The sequence below is a fragment of the Anabrus simplex genome, chromosome 1, assembly GCF_040414725.1.
Source record: "Anabrus simplex isolate iqAnaSimp1 chromosome 1, ASM4041472v1, whole genome shotgun sequence".
NCBI classification, from domain to species: domain Eukaryota; kingdom Metazoa; phylum Arthropoda; class Insecta; order Orthoptera; family Tettigoniidae; genus Anabrus; species Anabrus simplex.
The window spans coordinates 730198195-730220111 of record NC_090265.1 but is presented as its reverse complement, the minus strand read 5'-3'; the positions used below and the strand labels follow the sequence as shown (position 1 = coordinate 730220111).

The window sequence follows — 21917 nt, the reverse complement described above, 5'->3', positions numbered from 1 at the left end:
CTACTTCCACACATTTCACCAACAGTTCCCTGTCCCTCATCTTCCCTCTGTTGTTCTACCTAGAGTGACTCGTATCGATTTCGTACAGACACCTGTCCTGAATTCTGATCCTGAATAGAACCCTTAGCCTGCAATCTCCTGCCCCTCAGAACATTAGACCACCTGTCTTCTACAACTCCCCCCTTTCCTTCCCCTCCCTCTTGTACACCTACTGTAACCTGTACATTGTTTGAGGGAGTCCTATCTTCCTTCCTGTCTTCTGTGAGAATCCTAATTATCTCCCTCAAACTTTCCAACTCCTCCCTCATACCCCTCAATGCCTCGCCACACCCACAGTTCGTACACTCGCGCTCCTTAGCCATTCTTTACGGAAAAAATGAAATTAAAAATAAAATAACTTATTTGCAAAAATTAAATGAACGGAGGGATATATTGTCTGGGATAGTACTCAAAGATCACACAATAAGGTACGGTAATTAATATACGACTACACTACAATACTACTTAGTCGTGCTCTATTTTTTTAATCCTACAACCCCTAACTTGGTAAAAACTGCTGTTAATTACTGAATATCGAAAGTAATACACAAGAACTACACAATTCCAAACTGCAATTAAGCCTATCCTAATTACAACAACAGTATTTTAGTACGAGTTTCTACGGATACCTCTACTACACCAGTACTACACAAATATTTTACAATAATAAAATAAGCACACTACATTCTAATAGGATATTACTCGTATACTACTGTACAGTACACTACAGTAATTTTTATCAGACGTATCCTAATTACAATACCGGTACCGTATGTCACTACTAAGCACAAACAGAAATGAAATTTTCAAGAACTACTGTACTCAAAGATTGCCAACGAAGCTAAATGCTTAGACAAATTATTATTAGTATTACGGTCTAATACACACGAAAGATAACACACGAATATAGCAGGCAAGATACGGCACTATCTAAATGTACTGTATCTATACCACAATGCATCTACACTACCAGTACACTAGGTACACTGAGTTTATTTAAATGCTTAAGTAGGTAGCGAAAGGATGGCCGTACACGAAGATAAACGCGAATATAACTGGCTAGATACTATCTAATATATTATACCTTATCTTCACTACATTTCTACTGAAATGTGGTTATGTGATTATTACAGCTGGTGGATTACTATTATATTCCCTACTCCACGGGATGGAGAATAAAAGTGTCCTTAATTAGGCCTACTGAAAAATAGGCTACTAGGTTGTCTACAATAATTTCTCAAATATTTCTATGAAAACTACTCCTACTACTTCAGGGACTTGAACTGCAATTACTGGGATATATGAACTTTATTATTATTAGCTAACCGCTCATAAATACTGAAAGATCGAGGGAGCGAAATATAAATTACGAATACTTTAACTACCTACTCAGAAGTACAAATGATTGGAATACAAGGTCAGCTGATTTTTATTTATATTTACTTGACTACACTACTCCCTTTGTTCATGACTGTAGCCAACAATGCAATATTTGAATACGAGGAGCGACAATAGTCAATAACAATACAACGACTGTTAACTATTACAGTGTAATCTCTTTAACTACTTTTTAAATGGAAATTTACAGGCGTATCGTTCTTTTTAATGTAGTAAATTATTACCATCGCGATAGTTTGGACGGATATCTATACGAAACACAGAAGAAATTTCGGCGGAAGTTACGGTACTATTCCTTACGATAATCTGCCTTTGTAAGTATTATACCAACGAACCTACAGATATTCACAAATATTTTTAAAGTTAATATTATTACCTAAAGTAGGCCTATTTCTTAAACCTAAACTTAAATTCGAAACAAGGTACATCTAGCTAGCCTACTTAAACTAGAAAACGTAATTTACTGAAGACCAACTGAATTACTTGTTATAAAATTTAAATAAATATCACTACTCCCAATTTCTACCAACAAGCACTAAACACCACTATATAAATAGCACTAAATGAATCACAAATACAAAAAATTAAGTTATTTCACTAGGTTTTAACTACTTTATCACTACAATAATGCAAGAGCTCACTCAACAGCCAACCGTTCTCAAGCGCATCCAACAATGATCAAATGTTTAAATTTACGGTACGGTACCTTACAATTAGTGATCTTTCTTCAATATCAGAAAATATTGCAGGTGAAAAGTTTTAGGGAAAGAAGAAAAATCCTTTCATTAATTGCAAGGATACAACAGTTGACTTAGGCAAAATTATTTATTTAAGTACATTTACACATTATATTTCACATTCTTGACTGAATGAATGGCTTATAATGAAACAATGTGATGGACTTGGAACACAGTTGATGATCACCAGAACAGGTGAAAGGACCAAAATTTTTGATCACCAGCTTTTACATGTAAGAATAGGTCATGAATACTGTTCACTTGAGAGAACAAAATATAAAATTACAAAACTCCACATTAAAGAAAGTAAAGATGCTCCAAATTACAAACCATTTCCTGAGAGCAGCATTTCATTATGAGTTGTAAAGAATTAAATAATAAGTGTTTATTTGAGGTCATCAGCCCCATTATTGAAGAGGAGAAGTACCTCTCCTTAGAAATGAACAGGTTAGGAGAGGAAGAAATTAAAAACTTCTTAGGCCTTGCAAAGGCTATCAGTAACTGAAAGGAACAAGAGTTGATGCTGGTGTAGTGCCACAACAAACTATGGCCTGGTAGACTCATATGTCCGAATAACAAAACGTACAAGACTTATTAAGGAGAAGTACAACATCCTCCGTTAACACTAATCAGAAGAACAAATGGCAGAAGTCTGATATTCCAAACAATGAGAAGAATGGCATGGTGCAAATCTTTTGAGTCGAACCTTGGATATTTGTGAAGGTGGGACCCTAAATAGGATGAAATGTAATGTTGCACCAAATCATAAAGCTATAAGTGTTGACATGAACAGATATTTTAGAAACAACTACTCTTTATACTGCCTCAGATGTAAGTCCTGGAGTGGCAAAGAAAGACTTAAATTCAAGGTTTCTACAAAATAAAAAGACTGAAGATCATCTCTTCACTCAACAACACTTTCCCTTGGAACCAACAAGTGGCCAAAGTAGGTCCAGTACAAAAATTGAAAAAAAGAGTTTGTTATATGTAAATAGTGCTTCATAAATTTAGAACTATAAAACAGTAATTACCACCACCAAAAGGAAGACATCAATATTTCACTAAAGTTAGCAGCCATATGTAGTTGTTCATAGCGAAATTGAAGATTCACTGGTAAAGTGTTGCTTAGTTTTTAACATGTTCATTTCAAACCAGAGAAATTGCTTCCTCTCAGCTTTCAACAAACTAGATAACAATGAACATGATGCTGAGCAACTCCTAAATATAAATCATATTCATTCCATTGCATAATGCATCCCTCGGCTTCATTGACAAAGATTCCCAACAAGATGTAAGCAGCTGTTCTATTAAGAGCAGAAAAGGACAGGATCAGTGCTTTAAAAGTAAAAATGTTGACCTTCATAATGAAACAGTCTTCAGTGCTGATGATGCAGCATGAGGGGTTCATCAAGAAGAATATTATGTTCAGATTTGTTAAAGTATTGCTGAGACATTGTAGACAGTATAAACAAACTCATAAAATGTTGCCATTGATGCTTTCACGGCCTGTATTTATAGACATGATACTGTATAGGCCTTTGGGCTTATGCCATGTCAAGAAAATAAAGTGAAATTCTTTACGTTTGACACGGCATAAACCCAAAAGCCTATAGAGTATCAAACTCAAATATTTGTTTTGAGATTTTTCTGTTCGAAGATGTATTATGTATTTAATTCCAATACAAGTTGCAATGCTTCAGAACTGTCTTTTGAGTCTTGCAATGTACAACACCACTTTAAGATTACAGATAGCAATATCCCTCATTCTGACGACACCACTCGGGCTGCAAGGTGTCCGCTGCTATACCCCGCTTCACAAGTCGCTCTCTCTGGTTCAGCATGCGGTGTTCTGCCGCTCTCCATCCTTCAGATGGCTCAGACCAGAGACGCTCTGCCAGGGCGGCAGCGCGCGGCCACAAGCGTCCATCCAGTGCACTTTCGTCTGCTTGTTCCGTGAACAGCGTTGCTTCTGCTCCAAGTGCCATTATTCGTGCAAGATGCTCTTGAACTCCCTGGTTTATCAGCAAAGTCACAGGGCTATTGCCATAGACCTTCTGCCAGCCAATGTATGGAGAGCACCAGTTATTTCCTTCACCGACCCAGGCACCAAACCTGGAAGATAAACATTACCAATCTAGATTTCAGAGACACTGATACAACTGATAATTTTCAGAATGTCTCAGTTTAGAAGTTCATGCCTGCATTTTATTTTTAGCTGTTTTGAACACACACACACACACACACGCACGCACACACACACACACACACACAACACAACACAACACACACACATACATATATAATATAACGAGGGTCAATATAGTCAATATTAATGGAACAACATAACATATCATTACAATTCTTGCATGGGGGGGGGGAGGGAGTTTAGTTTATGTGTTAAAAGTGACCCCCATTAGCAGCCAAATAATGTCGATGCTGCTGAACATCTGACTGAACGACGGCCGTCAGTGTTACTGCCGGTGTGATTGCCACACAGGACGCCTCGATGGTTTCTCGCAGCTCATTCAGCGTAGCCGGCTTCTGTCTATAAACTTCAGGAGGTATAAAGTCTGAAGACCATGGTGGGTACTCAACAGCTTCTCTTCGACCTATCCATCGTCCAGGTAGGCTCTGACATCTCTGTAGTAGTGAGGTAGAGCGCCATCTTGTTGTAGGTAAATTCTTATATTTTCCAAACACCTCTTGGATGGCAGATAAAATCAGTGTTTGCAGCATATCAATATACACTTCACCAGTTACGGTACCTTCAAAGAAGAATGGGCCAGTCAAACCGTGCGATGACAGACCATACCACACATTAACACCAAGTAGATTAACATGTTTGTCCACATGAATGTGAGAATTTTTAGGAGCCCAGTACATGCAGTTGTGGTGTTTACAGTACCATTCAGTTTGAATTGCACCTCATCAGACCAAATAACCATCCCTGCAAAACCGTTAATCCTCACAAAGCATGCCTTCAAACCACTCGCAGTACTCCATCCTTTGATCTGGGTCATCCTCATTCATAGCGTGTAGCAATCTTGGAATGTACACTTTGCAGCCTTCAGAATTCATCGTTCGGTTGATCGGCTTACCCTGCTTTCACGTGCAACCTGATTCACAGATTTTGAGGTGATCTAGTAAAATGTTTCAACACAGCAGCACTCGAAGCTGGACTTGTTGATGTTTTTGATTGGCCAGACCTTTCCTTGTGCACATCATGAACAGTACTTTCGGCTTCAAATTCATCCCGAATATGACAAATTGTTGTACGTGTTGTGGCTGAGTTCCGTACACATTATGCCATTGCCGTTGTGCCTCCATCATGTTTCTGTACTTCCAGTACCACTTCAACACGGCCTTGCATTGCTCAAACAACAATCTTACTTCATTCATTGCTGCACTGTCATCTGCTGGAAAACATGTGCCAAGATTGTCGCACCATTCACATGACCTTCATCATCTGTTGAAAAAACAATGGACTGTGCTACCATGCAAGAATTGTAACGATATGTCAGTTTGCTCCTAAGATATTAACTATAAAAAAGTGTCTACATTTTTCTGGACCTCTCTGTACATACATATTCATTATAGACTGTTATGCCTTTTAGCATTCAGTCTGCAAACCTCTGTGAATAGCTGTTTTGAAATAACAAATGAAATACAAAAATAATCAGTAAGAATGAGTTGGTACAGCCAAAGAACGTATCATGCCATGAACTATAGTGGTAATACCTATATGCAATTAAGAAATCAACAGAAAGCTAGAAATGTGGAGAGAAAAACATACCATGCTGTCAGTGTGGGTAGAGGTGCATCAGACAAACACAAAAATACAAAAAGACAAACTCATTCTCTTCACACATTGCCAAGGATGTATTTAAAGGGAAGATCCAAGGGGTATAGATCCCCTGTTATGTTCTCTGCCATTTTTGAAATTTCCATTCATTTACAAAGACTTCATGTTGCAAGCTGAAGTCATCAGCTAATGGCATTGGCCCAAGATGTACAATAAACAACATTTAATTTACAGAGCAATTTATTAATGTAATTTGAAATTGTACTCACAGCCCGCAGAGAGGAATACAGATTAGTGAAGATGAGTTGGTATGGATTGCTGAAGAGAGACACATGATTTATTAAACCATCAACTTACTGTATGTATGAGCTACCAACAATGGAAAAAGTCTACACTAGGCAATTGAAAAATGTAAAAGCTACAAAGATGAGAAATAACATGCATTATCAGTAGACTGATTGAAGTCAGACTAAAATCAAGAATGTGGATCATAAATGACATTCACTGGTCGTAGATGTGAGATCACACTCTTCCTACTGAACCGCATATTACAGATATTACAGACTCGACCGGTATTGACGGTTGAACTTCTTACAAAATTGTACAAAATTATTTTGATATCCTCCTAGTCAATACTATAATATTTTACATCCAATTAAGATGAAAATTTACACAGACATAGACATGCATTGGTCATTTTTTTTCAATGTTTTTGTTGTCCCTTGGTGTGGTTCAACTAGTATCTGTAAACTGTTGGTTTAATTGTTATGTTTTGACATGGGCTGATATAGGCCTACATAAGCATTACTGAAGTTGAACCATCTTATTTTTAGTGTTATTTGGCCTGCTTGTGTCACTCGTGTTCTCTGAATATGGAGTCCAGCAGTAAAGACCTCCAGCTGAAGGCTATTTCAATGATCACCATCTCATAATTTTTAACTTTCATCATGCTTTTTAAGGAAAAACTTTTTAACTAACATTTTGTGTCCAATGTTTTAATTCATTATATATGTCTTACTGAGGATGACCCAATGCCGGGTTGAAACATGTCTGTTTGTGTGTAAAGTTTCGTCTTAATTGGACGTGAAATATTATTATAGTATTGACTAGGAGGATATCAAAATAATTTTGTACAATTTTGTAAGAAATATTACAGTCAAGGTCCAAAATTCTGTCCTTTGGTAAACTGAACGTTTTCCAGAACCACAGGCTCCAAGCGTTAACCCTATTACCATGATATCATCAACATGGACTTCCCTTTATAGTAAGGTATCCTTTCTCGGTGTTTACTTCTTCAGGCTGGCCTAGATGATGCTCAGAGCTGATAGTCGGGTCTGTTATGTAGCATTGCACGTTCTTGTAACATGATATGCCGTGGACCTTTTCATGCACGTTAAAACCTTCCTTACCAAGTTCTTCATCAGTGAAGGACCTAATTTTATGGTGGTACATCACTGAACAGGAGCCCTCATGGCTCAGGTGGCAGTGCACTGGGCTCTTACCACTAGGGTCCATGGTTCAAATCCCAGTCACTCCATGTGAGATTTGTGCTGGACAAAGCACAGGAGGGACAGGTTTTTTTTTTTTTTTTACCAGGTACTCCGGATTTCACTGTATCTTTCATTCCAGCAACACTCTCCACTATCATTTAATTTCATCTGTCAGTCATTAATTATTGCCCCAGCAGAGTGCGACAGGCTTCGGTAGCCAGCACAATTCCTACACTCGCCGTTAGATGGGGCCGACCCGGTCGAATGACTGGAAACAGGCTATGGATTTTCATTTTTATCACTGAACAGACAAGATCCAACGATATGAGCCAGTGTATCTTCTTACTACAGCCCTGCCCGGAACAGTTCTGACTGCTATAACATTGGAATCATTTTAATAGCTTCACTGCAGGAAAGGTCTTCATGATGTTGTTTTATCGAACTATTGACAGGTAGATATTCTAAGTATATCTCCACTCTAAATGCCTTTATGAGATAATGCAGACCAAGCTGCCATTTCAAGTTCTCTAAGTTCTTGATGAATTTTCCTTGGATCGAGAAGACCATTCTGGTGATTGGTAACCTGATTGACACTGGTAATGTTCAAAGAACGCAGACATGTTGTTTTTTCATAAGGTGGGGTCTGATTAGTGAACATATAAGCATTGACAGTTTTAATTAACATACTGCAGGCATTACTGTGTTGAACTGAAGCTTCCCACAACATTTCAAAAAGTCCAAGACCTTTATACCTTTTATCAGTGTATAAGGTGTTGTCACGGATGTCAGTATATAGCAGTAAACGTTCTTTCAATGTGCTTCTAATTATTTTATTGGTGTCATTTAGAAGAATAATTGGTATCTTAACCAGTTCAGCATTCTGAAGTGGGTAAATAAGAATGGGACAGATTACTGCATTCAGCATGACAAATTTCTGACCAGATTTAAGCAGTGGTGAAGAGATAAGCAGGTTTAATTTTCTATGTAGATTTTTCATTATTGTGTTGACCTCCAAAGTAATTGTTTGACTGAAAGAGAGGCTGAGATAATGAACAGCTTCACCCTATTGTTTGAATTTTGCAATTCTCCTTAGTTACTAAAGTATCTTCAATTAATTTTCCATTTTGTATATTACCCCAAAGCATTTTTGAAGGTTTATTTCAATCCTGATATTTGTAAATGTCTTCATGGCAATAGTATTAATTCTAAAGCCACCTCTTTATTTTTACCAATAATCACCGTGTCATCTGCAAAACCCATTACAGTGACATGTGATAACTGTGGTGTAAGTGTCACTCCATATTTCAAAGCTAAGCTTTCTGTGGATAATTAATTGAAAATATGATCACTTGCTACATTGCATAATCCCTGCTGTACCATTTAATCTTGTGGCTTTCCTACTTAAATCATGAGTTTCCTGCCATCAGCTCAACAACTCAACAATTGTAAAACTCCAGCAATTTCTCTCTTCCTCATTCCTCTTTCCGCAGCCTTCTGGTCCCAGCACATTCTTGTAGCTCCTCCTATCAGTTCCTACTCGGGCATTTAAATCTTCCATGACTATAATGTGCTGGCCGTTTAGCTGTTTCTGCAATTGATCCACAAAATCTTCTTCTCTTACTGACTGCAGCCTACCTGAAGGGCATTCACTTGAAGTTCTTCCAAGCTTTTTCCTTTTACAAATATTTTTATTTACATAATTTGGTCACTTATTCTTTTAACTTCCGCATTCAGTCCCTTTCTTGTTACAACTTCACCCCACTATCCCTTCTTTCTTCCTTTACACCTCAGTATAGCCAGAAACCATTCCTGAGTTTTCTACTACCTTCTCCTCTCCACCTTGTCTCTGCCAAATTTAGTACTATATACCTATTTTCCTTTCCTCCATCACATCTATAATTTGCTCCTTCTTGATTTTTAATGTCATAATGTTCACTGTTCAGAATTGTAGTCCATTGTCTTGCAAAAGTAGTCTTCTGATATATCTGTCCGGCTTAGTGTTCTTTTACTTAAAACCAACTTTTAATCCATCGCCTGCTTGCCAGGCTTGTCGTGACTTCACCATGTTAGGATAGGGTAAGGAAATATAGAGTGTAATATACTACGACTTACAGATGAAACTTGGGAGATGATTAGATGAGTTGAAATAGAAAAATGAATTAAGCATAACTGATATTGCTGGCAAAGATTCAATGGGTAATTGGTGAAAGGCAAGAGAGCCTCTGATCGATAAATTAAATAAATTAGACCTAATGATTTAGTAATATGACTCTAAGAGCACCAAGATGTTAAAGTAGGTACCTGCTGCCTTGTAGGTTGAGGTGACTGGACACCAAAGGCTAAGGGAGAAAACCCTGAAAGGAAATCTCCGTCTGTGTTAGGCTCAGTAGGTCAACAGAGGGATTACTGAAGAAGTCGCTTTCAAGAATAATATGAGCTTCGGATGTAGGAATTCATGACGACGACATCAGTTTGGTGCAAATGACCGTTTACAGCCCGATGTTATACCAGCTACCCAAACCAAACGAAGACAAAGTATCAGAGTGGGAACATTAAATATCCTGACATTGACAAACAAAACTGAAGAGCTGGTCGACCTCATGGAAGGAGGAAACTTCTGATCATGGGCCTGAGTGAATCAAAGTGGAAGAAGACTGGGAAAATGAATATCAGATCTCTACTGGTCTGCAAATGAAGTAGAGTCTAAGAATGGAGTACGATTTTTAATACATAAAGACAGAGATGCTTGTAGTGAAGTTGAGTTTGTTAGTGAAAGGATAATTAAGTTATCTGTGAACTTAGGAGGGAAAAAGTACAATGTGATCCAAGTCTATGCTCCACAGATAGGATGCTCAAAAGAGGAAAAGGCCAACTTCCTTAATAACTTGGAAGAACACACTGAGTATGACAATCTAATTGTAATGGGTGATTTTAATTCACAAGTTGGCTCACAACGAATAGGATATAAATCCGTACTGGGCACTCATGGAATGGGAAACAGAAATCAAGAGGGAGAATATATGCTAGATCTATGCATGAGAAACAACCTGATAGTGAGTAACACTTGGTTAAAGAAAAGGGACTCCCATAAAATCACAAGATATAGCTGGGATGACAGAATTGGTACAGTAATAGATTATATTCTGATAGATCAAAATGTATAGAAAAATGTCAATGATGTTCAGGTCATTCCAAGTGAAGACCTTGGTGGAGACCATAGACTGTTGGTTGCAGTTATTGCAGAGGAAAGACCTCCCAAAGTCTGTAACAAAAGAGTCCCAAAAATAAAAACTTGACGACTAACCGAGCCAAGTGTAAAGGAAGAATTCAGGGAAGGTGTGTGCAGGTTGTTGTCAAGAGAAGAACTGAAATTGGTAGATGAAGAATGGGATACTCTAAAGAAGGTTGTGGTTGGTACAGCAGAAAAAGTATGTGGACGACAGAGTCAAATAAAGAAACCTAAAGAAACTGCCTGGTGGAATGATGATATTAAAAAGGCTATCAATGACAGAAACCATGCAAAAAGATCCTTATATCAAGCAAGAATGCGAGGAGATCAACACAAAATAGAGGAGAAGCTGTCACTTTACAGAGAGAAAAAATTACAGGTCAAACAGTTGGTTGTAGCTGAAAAGCAGAAATGCAAGGAAGATTTGGCTACCAAAATAACGCAGGATGGAAATTTAAAAAAACTGTTATACAGTATATATAAGGATAGAAGAACTCAAAATGAATCTATTCAATCTGTAGAACTTTCTAATGGTGGGGTGACTAGGGATAAGACCAAAATATTACAGGAGTTCCAAAGGCACTTTGAAACTTTGCTGAACTGTTATGAAAATGTCACCTCATTAGATGAACCTTATGATTTTGGCAGCACAAATACCACTAATCTGACATGGTTGGAAGTAGAGACAGCAATATCTAAGCTGAAAAACAACACGTCAACTGGATCAGATGAATTAAGTGTTGAGATGATCAAAGCACTAGGAGAGGTAGGATAACAGTGGATGTACAGGGTACTACATAGAATCTGGAAAGAGAATGTAATGTAATACTCAATGACTGGAAGCAAGGAGTCATCATCCCATTGTTGAGAAAAGGTGATAGAAAGAAATGTACCAACTACAGAGGTATAACACTGCTATCACATGGTCTCAAAATCTACGAATCCATCCTTGAGAGCAGAATTAGAAAATATGTTGAACCTACACTTGAGGAGGAACAACATGGATTTAGACCTCATAGATCAACTATAGACCTCATTTTTGCCACCAGAATGCTCTATGAGAAGTATTGGGAGATAGATAAAACACTTATAACTGTGTATCAGGACATCCAGAAAGCATATGACCATGTACCACGCAGGCATATATGGGAATGTTTGAGACATAAGAAAGTACCCGATGACATCATAGCACGAGTACAACGATTATATGATGAAACCAAGTGTTGTGTCCAGGTCCAGGATGGAAGGTCAGGTTGGTTTGAAATGAAGAGTGGAGTCCAGCAAGGAAGTTGTCTTTCACCACTTCTCTTCATAATCATAATGGATGAAGTTTTAAAAGCAGTTAAGAGAAAGGATCCAACAACTAATGCCCTGGTGTTTGCTGATGATGTAATGGTATGGGGGGGGAGACAGAAGCAGAAGTACAAACTAGACTAGATCTCTGGCATGAAACTTTTACAACCTTAGGTCTCAAAATCAGCAAAACTAAGACAGTTGGCTTGGTGATGAATAGAAACTCTCCAACTGTTCATCTAAGAATTGGAGATGAGGAGATGGATATTGTAGATAACTTCCAGTATTTAGGTAGTGTTCTGTCATCAGACAATACCATACATCAAGAGATTAGTAACAGAATACAGAAAGCTTCCAAATTCTATCATTCTGTACGTCAAATACTTTGGGATGAAACATTTCCGTTAGTTTCCAATATCAGCTTGTACAAAATATAGTAGACGTATGGTGTGGAAGCAGCAATACTTACTGGACCAACAAAGAATTGTCTTCAGGCAACAGAAATGAAGTTTCTCCATTCTTGTCTACAAAAAACAAAAATGGATAAAATAAGGAATGTGGATATCCGACAACAGCTTGGATTGGAAAGAAGCTTGCTGGAGACTCTAGAACTGAAGAGATTGCAATGGTATGGTCACATGAAAAGAATGAACCCTCACAGGACTCCTCGAACATACTTTGAACACAATGTTCCTGGGAAGAGACCAAGAGGAAGACCTCGTGATGTTTGGGAAAAACAGGTAATGAAGGACCTTGAAATTAGAGATGTAAACTGGTGTCGCATATATGAGCAGCATCTGTAGATGGATAGAACAAACTGGAGGAGGCTCATACACAACCGCACCCAGCTTGCTGGAGCAAAGAAATGTGGATGATGATGGAAGGCAAGGAACCTTGAACTAGCACTATACATTTAGTCTAAGGTATCCTAGAATTTAATTATTGTATCATCTATTGCACTATACATTTTAGAATTTCTTAAACATCCATACTGATATATGTAAAAATAATTATTTTTTAAGTAAAAAGCTGAGCAGTCTCTCTCTCTAAGTTTTCTAAAATTTTGTGTAAGATAGAAGTTGGACTATAATTATTAATGTCAAATTTATCTGATCCTTTATATATTGGTATGATTTTAGAGACCTTGAACATTTTGGGGACTGTAGCCTCACTAAATAATACATTATTTATTCATAAAATGTGTAATTTAGGTGACTGGGTACAGAGCCTGCTTCTTACAACGTATTATCGGATACAGCTACAGTTTCCTAATTAATTGTATTTAATATTTCAGTATCATTGGTAGGGTGTAAAAACAGAGAACTACGTTGCCCTGTTCCTAAATTGGAATCTTAGTAGTTGGGTTCTGATTAATATTAGTGAAATATTTATTAAATGTTGTTGATATCTCTCATGGATTTCTTATAACCATATCTTGTACTCTTAAGAGTATTTCCTTACCATCATTATTGATGTCAGTGGTTAGAATTTCATGTACTACTTTCCAGTAGTTACTTGTAGTATTTAATCTGCTTGTTAGGTACCAAAATTTGTTTTTTTTTAAATGCAATGTAAATTTTAATCGTATAGCAGTTATATAGTATTATTTGAAGTAATTCCACAGATTGTATATCAGTTGATTATGTTTGTAATTACAGAAGAAATTATGAATAGAATTGTGCAAATAATTTAAATTTAAGGATGAGCTGTGTGTTTAGTAGAAAAATTGTTATTGTAAATTGTATAATATTGTATTTTAGGAAAATGTCTTCTTCTCATGTTAATTTAAAATGTAATGCTTGATAATAATGTACTTTTGTAGAAGCCTCCATGGCACAGGCGGCAGTGTGCCGGCCTCTCACCGGTGGCTTCCGTGATTCAAATCCCAGTCCCTCCATGTGAGATTTGTGCTGGACAAAGCGGAAGCAGGGCAGGTTTTTCTTTGGGTACTCCAGTTTTCCCTGTCATATTTCATTCCAGCAACATTCTCCAATATCATTTCATTTCATCTGTCATTCATTAATCATTGTCCCAGAGGAGTGCAACAAGCTTTGGCAGCCGGCACGATTCCTACCCTCATTGCTAGTGGGGGCTTCATTCATTCCATTCCTGACCCAGTCAAATGACTGGAAACAGGCTGTGGACTTCTGTGTACCATTTACCACCGAGGTAGACACCTCATTTGCAAATAAAGTGATTTTGATTTTATTTTGAATAAATTAATTGATGAATGCTCCCAGAACACTTTCCCAAAAGAAATTTCCAAAATCTAAATACATGCCTGCATATTGCCATCTTTGATCCATTCCTCTTTACCTTTGTGCAAGCTCTTTTACATAAGTTGTAAATTGACTTCTTTGTACATATGTATTTTCATGTGTACATCTTATAAATTCTTTGCCCTAAAAATTGACAATGTGTTTCATTTTTCAAAGGCATTCTGAAAATAATTTAAGAATGTCACGCATTGCTTTTCGCACACCTTGATAGGGATAGAAGGTGCTCAATTTTATGACCATATGCTCTTCCTAACTGTTGTGGTTGGTAACATGATGTGTTGTGTCTGGATGAAGAGACAAACACAAATACCCAGTCTCCAAGCAAGAGGAATTGATCCCCAAACTGGCTGTGAATTGAGCACTGACCATTTAGCCAAATGAAAATGCAGATGATGTCTGTATTGAAAGTGATTGACATACTAACCCACAGTCAAGATAGAGAGCATCATAGTTGGAGAAGATGACCTTAAAGCCCTTCTGGACAAGTTCAGCTACAACAGGATCTTCACCCTTGGTCCATATCTGGATGATATATTTGTCCTTGTCCAAGTGCTTGTCCACTCTGCCCTTCTCTGTGAGGCCACTGGTCCATAAGATGACGGGCATCTCCTTGCCCCCGTTTGCAGCCACCAGTTTCTCGTACGCTCGGTTCTGGAACGACTCCCATAGGTCCATAAAGCCTTCCTCGGTGCGAGCGAGTCCATTGTTGTCCATCCAGTCCGTTACTGGTTCTGATGTATTCCAGCAGTTCAGGTTCACCTGCAAGTGTATTGTTGTTTGTTGTTGTTGTTGTTGTTGTTGTTGCATTTTAAAAATGAAGGAAACAATTCCTTTCTTCCAATACATAAAAAGGACTATGACACTGAAATTGAAATTTAAAAGATATAAAAGCACCTGTAAAGTGGGGGGCCAAGTGTCTAATTTTGGGTCTATATTCCTCCACCTACCATGGCCTTCCACCAGATGATGATTTGTCCTTTCAGCTAGGTTTTAGTTACAAGTACGTTATGTACTTGGTAGAGAACCTTGAAATACTGGCTGTGAAGTGATGTTTTGGTTGCAGAAACTTTCTCTCACAACTGAAGTGTTTATCGTAGAGACAGACGAGAACAGATAGGAGGGGGAGTATTCATAATGACGAAAAAAGAATTTGTAAGCTATGGAAAAGTTTAGGATGAACAACTGGAAATTCTCTGTCTCTACAGATAGGCAAGTAATGTTTTTGGGGTGTACAGACATGAATGGCATGGCACTAATGCTGATGCAGAATTATGTGGACAACAACATAGAAAGGAACATGATTGCAGTGGATGATCTAGGGGGGGAAAATATTCTGGATGTGGTGCTGATGAAACCAGATGAGCTCTATAGTGAAACTGAAGCGACAGATAGCATTAGTGTTCATGAAACTGTTTTTGTTGTAGTTAAAAATAAATGCGACTGTGAAGTTTGCTTTTTAAGTAAGGGCCATTTCTTTTTATAATCTCGTCATTAGCACGCACGCTGCAAAAAATGTGTGTGCTACCTTCCAGCATCCTTTGCAAACAAGCAGGCATCACTTGCAGCTATGTAGCTAACCTGTACTCAGAACTGTGCATCCTTAAAATGTTCAAGATTTTTTAATCACCCATCGCGTGTGAGGTATAGTTTGTAATATGTTTTTTGAGTGCAAGAAACATGTCAGCTGCAGACATTCATTGTCAGCTTGGTGAGTTTTATGGTGATAATGCAATGAGCGAAGGTAAGAGAGTTCAAAAGTGGCCATTAAAATGTTCATGACAAAGAACGCTCAGGTCAGCCATCTGTGATCGCAGAAGATTTGGTGACTGCACCTGACAGGAAAATTCACGAGGACAGAAGATTCATGATAACCTTGACCAAACTCCAACATGTGGCTCAGTACAAAAGATACAGCATGCTGACAAAGGGAATTTTGCTCCTTCGCGATAACACAAGGCCTCACACTGCTGTCCAGACTCGGGAACTGATTGACTCTTTCAAGTGGGAAGTTTTGGATCACACACTGTATAGCCCTCCAAGTGATTTCCATCTTTTTTGGACAGCTGAAATGTCATCTTGTTGGGAAGCACATCAACGACGATGAATAAGTGAAAATGGCCGTAAACTCTTGGCTGTCAGAGCAGGTAGCAGACTTCAATGAAGAGGAATTTCAAAACTTAGTTATAAGGTATGACAAGTGCTTAAATAAACAAGGCAACTATATGGGTAAATAAAGAAATGTATGTAAAACCTAAAAATAAAAGTGATTTGAAAATTAAATGTTTGGTTATTTTTATAAAAGCAAACTGTCCTTAATTAAAAAAACAGCCATTGCATTATGCACTACCTTATGGTTGATAAGAGATGCATGAGGGAGTTTCAAAAAATTAATTATAACAGTGAAAAATGGATTTAAAGCAATTGCTGAGGAGTGTGAAAGATATACACTTTTTAAAGATGGTAAGGACCCATGACATTATAAAATAGAAATAAAGATTAAGGAAGAAATAGAGTTAGGAATGGTTGTGGAAGTAAGGATTGTTTGAAGGAATTTACCAGGAAATTGAATTTCACAAAAAAGTCAGCTAAGAATAACATGATGGCAAGTATAACTGGCAATCATATGAATTTTAGGGAGAAATGGAAGGATATGAATAGGCCCTTTAAAGCAGAAACAGGTTTCAGGAAGGACATTCTAGGGATCATGGAACACGTTAATGCCAGTAGGCACCATAAATTTTCTGCTATGAACATTCATATGGATGAAACAGGGCATTTTACATCCATATAGAAAGATTTGAGGATAATAAGAAAAATTAACAAATGGAGCCCCATGAAGGCAACAGAATTTTTTAAAATATATTTCTAGACCATCCATATAGCAAGATTTGAGGATAATAAGAAAAATTAACAAATGGAGCCCCATGAAAGCAACAGAATTTTTTAAAATATATTTCTAGACCAGTTTTTTATTTATGAGTACTATCTGAATGATAATTTAGACAATAAGAATCCCCTTTATGATGAAACTCTTTTCTTATTAACACTGTTAGGTTTTAATAAAGAGACATTTCTTAAAAAGAAACTTCCCCTCCTTGGTAGATGGAGCAGTCCTCTTCCGGCCCTTTCTATCCCCTCCACATCCTGCCACGCATGCAGGTCCCACAGTCACACACGGATACAATACTAGATGAGGACCAGCTTTTAGTACAGTAGGAGGTGGTGAATGAGTCAGCTGTGTGAAGTGGTATGGGGTGAGAACGCCTAAAAAATTTAACTATGCATGATAATCTGTCCTTTTACATGCACATTCTCTCATCTTCATTTTCTCCTTTTTCTAGATTTGGATGAAACAGTAGTACGGTATATGGAATTTGTACATCCCTTCAAGAAACAAATGGTCTGTTTTGTCCAACAGTATGAAATCCACCTCCACTCACAGCAAATAGACCACTGACATAAGATTATTTAATAGTTCTTATGCAAGTTACGATTTCTGGCATAAAAAGATGTTTAAGATTTAAGACTGGTTGGAGATTTTATGAAAAAGTGTACAAGTACATCCTTTCAGTAAGAACCTGTTTCTCATGAACAAGATATGTCACAACAAGAAGATAATAATCACAAGACTCTTAAGCATTTTACTATTCCCATTAATAAGGATACTTTAATTAAGTGCTGTTAATTGGGTGATATTTTATGGAACTTGTACTTTGTGTTTATGGTTGAGGATGTCCTAAAACAGACAAAACGTGTCTTGTAGTTAACATGGAATTAATGTAGAATTAAATAGTCAAGAGATTATTGTTGAAGTGGAAAGGTGGATTTTTATTTTATAAGTTTTGATTACATATGCCAGCAAGTTTTGACCCGAAGGTCATGGTTGCACACAAGATATTTGAATTTCTGAGGCACACTTCCTGCAATGCCAGAATTCTACACTCGGATCCCATTCTAGTGTTATCAGTTACCATGAATTTTGTTTTCCTTGCTGTCGGCAAGCATTGCACAGCAGATGGTGTTCATTCGCTTTCAACTTCATCCAGGCCAATTCTAGCGTCTTGGATGAGTGATAGAACATTGGCCTTCAGAGCCGAAGAGAGTGTGTTCAAACCTGGCAGAAGTAGTTGGATTAGTGAAGGACAAAACGAAGACATTCCATGTCGTACGATGTTGGCATGTAAAAGATCTCTGGCAACACATTTGGGTTTACCCGACAAAATTAGTTAAAACTCAGCCATGGATGCCCAAGAGAGATTCGGTTTAGTCAACCATCTTGCAGACCTAGAATGAATGAATGAATGAATGAATGAATGAAAAAGCCTGTAGTGTCCTATGAAGGACAAAGGCCTACCTCGAGACAGGGAGCTCTGTTCGATTGATCTCACAAGGTGAGCTAGTCACGTGAGATGCTTTTATCGTCTCTTTTTCACTTGTTTAGCTTATACCCACTTTTAACATCTTGCTTTCCTTTGTGTGAGATTTTTGTCTCTAATTTGATATTTAGTACCATTTCAACACTATTCACTATACCTATGCAGTTTTTCTGTCTATAAATCTATTTCATAACTCTTATTTTATCACTTTTCACATTTAGAGTAAAATAAAATGTTGAAACTGATGAGCAGTCAGGCAGATGGTGTCAAGTTGAAATGCCTGCACAGCTGCAGCGCTACGATTATTATTATTTTCTAAGGCCAGTTGTAAAATTAGCTTTAGAGTATAAGTTAAACAGGACTGGAGAGGGAATAAAACATTGTCTCAGACATAAATATATAATTACTATATAGAAATATAATTAAATTTTACCTCGTCACCACCCATGTGGAAAATATCAGAATCAAAGACTTGGAGCATGTCAGAGAAGATTCCACCTAATATCTGATACACCTTGTCACTTGTGGGGTTGAGCTGACCGCAGGGAGGTTCCACACAATATGATTGCCACGGCTCAGCTTTAAAACACACTGTCGTGTTCTCCCCTACCCACTGCCAGCCCTCGCCCACGTGGGCTGGCTCATCAAACTCCGGAACCACACGCACACCACGCACTCGTGCATACTCAACAATGGAGCGGATGTCATCTTCAGTGTAAATCTGAAACAAACAAAATATTGTCGTACTGAGAAATTACAAAGGAAGCATATGGAAACAGGGAGATGAAGACAATATTCTGGTCTGGGGGACCAACAGCAAAGAAGTACAAGAACAGCTTGATGCACGGAACAAGAAAAGTATGGTATGAAAATCAGTGCAGAGAAAAGTGATATCAAGAGGAGAAAGACATTGGTGCAACCTTGTCTGGAAGTGTAAAGAATAATGTACAAAATGTGTCAGACACCCAAAGCAGTTGTATTAGCACTGAATACATGAGTTGATCTGGTTTATTGCTTCTTTTCTACAATGGAAGAAGTTCATAAGAGAGGTATTAAAAGATGAGCTGTCATCAAGGCTCGCGTAACTGGAATAGCAACATTTGTTAATAGTTTCTTTCTGGGCTCTAATCTTAACGATATAAACAAGAGACAGAAACACTTGGCAAATAGTATAGAGCAGGGGTTTTCAAAGGGTGCCGTGAATTTCTTGGACTGTGCCGCAAAAAAATTCCTGTGTACACTCAATATTTTAGCAATACTACTTATTAATATTACAGAACAGCGTAAGCCTACATGCAGTAAGAATTCAAAAAATAAGTTGTTCTGTCAATAATATTACTGCAGTTTAGTGGGAAATGTGGGTTTGTTTACTTTTGCATGACTGTTCAATGCGAGGAGGAATCGCAGGCAAACACACCCATAATTCTTGGTAGAAGTCACTCACGTTTCTTATTTTTAATGCAGGTCAGTGCCGAAAATCCTTGTTCGCACAGATAAGTTGTGGAAAACTGTATTAATACAGACACAGCATGCTCTGATAACACCGAGAACTCTCTTTTCACTGAAATCCAGAAGTGAAGTAGTGTTTCTTCCCTAAATTTCATCTTCATAGTTCAACTGGCTTTAAGTTCAGCCAATTCTTCTGCCCCTTCTAATCGTAAATGTTTTGTGTCATCAGCAGTAATGGCATAGGGATTGTGAACCCAGTTGAGGGAAGTTTATACTCCAAAACAGAAAGATGTTCCAAAATCAGACTTGAACAGATGTCAGTATCAGCTGTGAGAGGACCCTTGTATTTTACTGAATACCTTCTTTCGTAAAGATAGCATTTAAACCATTCAAGTAAGCTTCCATGAATGCCATATGCTGACAACTTAGTCAGAAGAGCATTATGCTGCACTGAGTCGAAAGCCTTGGAAAAGTCCGTGTACACGGCATCAACCTGCTTGCAATTGTCCAGAGCACTAGATATGAAGTGGGAGTACACAGCAAGATTGGTGGTAGTTGAGCGTTTTTGGACAAAACCATGCTGGTTAATATTAATTAAACCACTGACTGCACTGTACATGGCTTTGTATATGATTCTTTCCGCTACTTTGGAAATGAGTGAAAGAAGAACTACCGGTCTGTAATTGACAAATAAAGATCTGTCACCTTGCTTAAAAACTGGAATAACATATCCTATCTTCCATTCGGACGGGAAATTGCCTGTACGAAGAGACCAGTTGATTATCATGGATAGTGGGGTTGCCAGCTCCTCAGCACACTCACGTAACACAATTCCTGGAATTTGATCTGGACCACAAGACTTCTTAGTATCCGTCGACTTCAAGATGTTGCAGACTTACGATGCTGAAGTTACTACTGATGACAAATTAATTTCCCCGAGTTGTTCGGTGTGAGAATTACAGGGAACACTGGGTGGATGGAATGTTTTGAAAGTGTCAGCAAAATTATCCAGAATTTCTTTCAATGGGTTAATTTCCTTGTCTTCATTAACCATCATAGAGGGTAGCCGCCTAGATTTTGATTTACTATTAATAAATTTCCAAAATCTTTGTGGATGTCTGATAATATCTTCCTCAACAGACCTGACATAATCCCTGTACTTTCTCTGCTATATTTGTTTGTATTCCTTTCTTAGCGCTGCAAATTTGATGTAATCTGAAGGAAGTGAAGACCTTGCAGCTCGTTTCCTTGCTCTTTCCTTTGCCCGCATTTTGTCTGTAAGTTCGGAATCATACCAAGAGGCAAGATGCCTAGTCTTCATTATGCGGGAAGGTACGGCGTCCTTTAGAGCGCTGTGCAGTAAGTCATAAAACAAGTCAACTATGGCATCAAGAGATGGACAGGATTTGAGCAAGTTTCACGGACAATGGGATAAGATATTTTGTAGATGGGGAAAGTCTGCTTTTGTCCAAACAAATAATGATTTTGTAGTCTGTGGTAAACGAGGAACACGGGAAATATGAAGTCTGAGCTCAAGCGCAGAATGATCTGATTGTACTAACTGTTCTGTTGCTTCACACAGGGTATTATTCGTGACTTTTTCAGACATGAAAGCAAGGTCCAGGAAGTTATTTCCTCATGTTGGAAAACCGCAAACTTGGCGAAGGTTAAATTCATTGGCAATCTCTAAAAGAAAGCAGGCTTCCTCATTGACATGGGCAATAATAGGATTAATAGATCCCGAATCGTCTGAGGCCCAGGCTAATTGGCTTATATTGAAATCCCCGCACATGATAATAGTGTCATTTTGTTTTGTTACGCAATT

General features: G+C 37.9%; 1 protein-coding gene across 5 annotated transcripts in view; it reads right to left on the bottom strand.

Annotated features, from left to right (window-relative positions):
* Window positions 1-2243: 2243 nt before the first annotated feature.
* LOC136857438 (chitooligosaccharidolytic beta-N-acetylglucosaminidase) overlaps window positions 2244-21917 on the bottom strand; it is a 146584-nt gene continuing 126910 nt past the window's right edge. For all 5 annotated transcript variants that reach the window (XM_067136101.2, XM_067136102.2, XM_067136100.2 and 2 more), the window contains exons 5-7: window positions 19077-19364; window positions 14692-15026; window positions 2244-4286 (exon numbers count right to left, since the gene is read on the bottom strand). In XM_067136101.2, coding sequence (XP_066992202.2) covers window positions 3917-4286; window positions 14692-15026; window positions 19077-19364 — 993 coding nt within the window. In that variant the 3' untranslated portion in view covers window positions 2244-3916. The remainder of the gene's footprint in view (window positions 4287-14691; window positions 15027-19076; window positions 19365-21917) is intronic.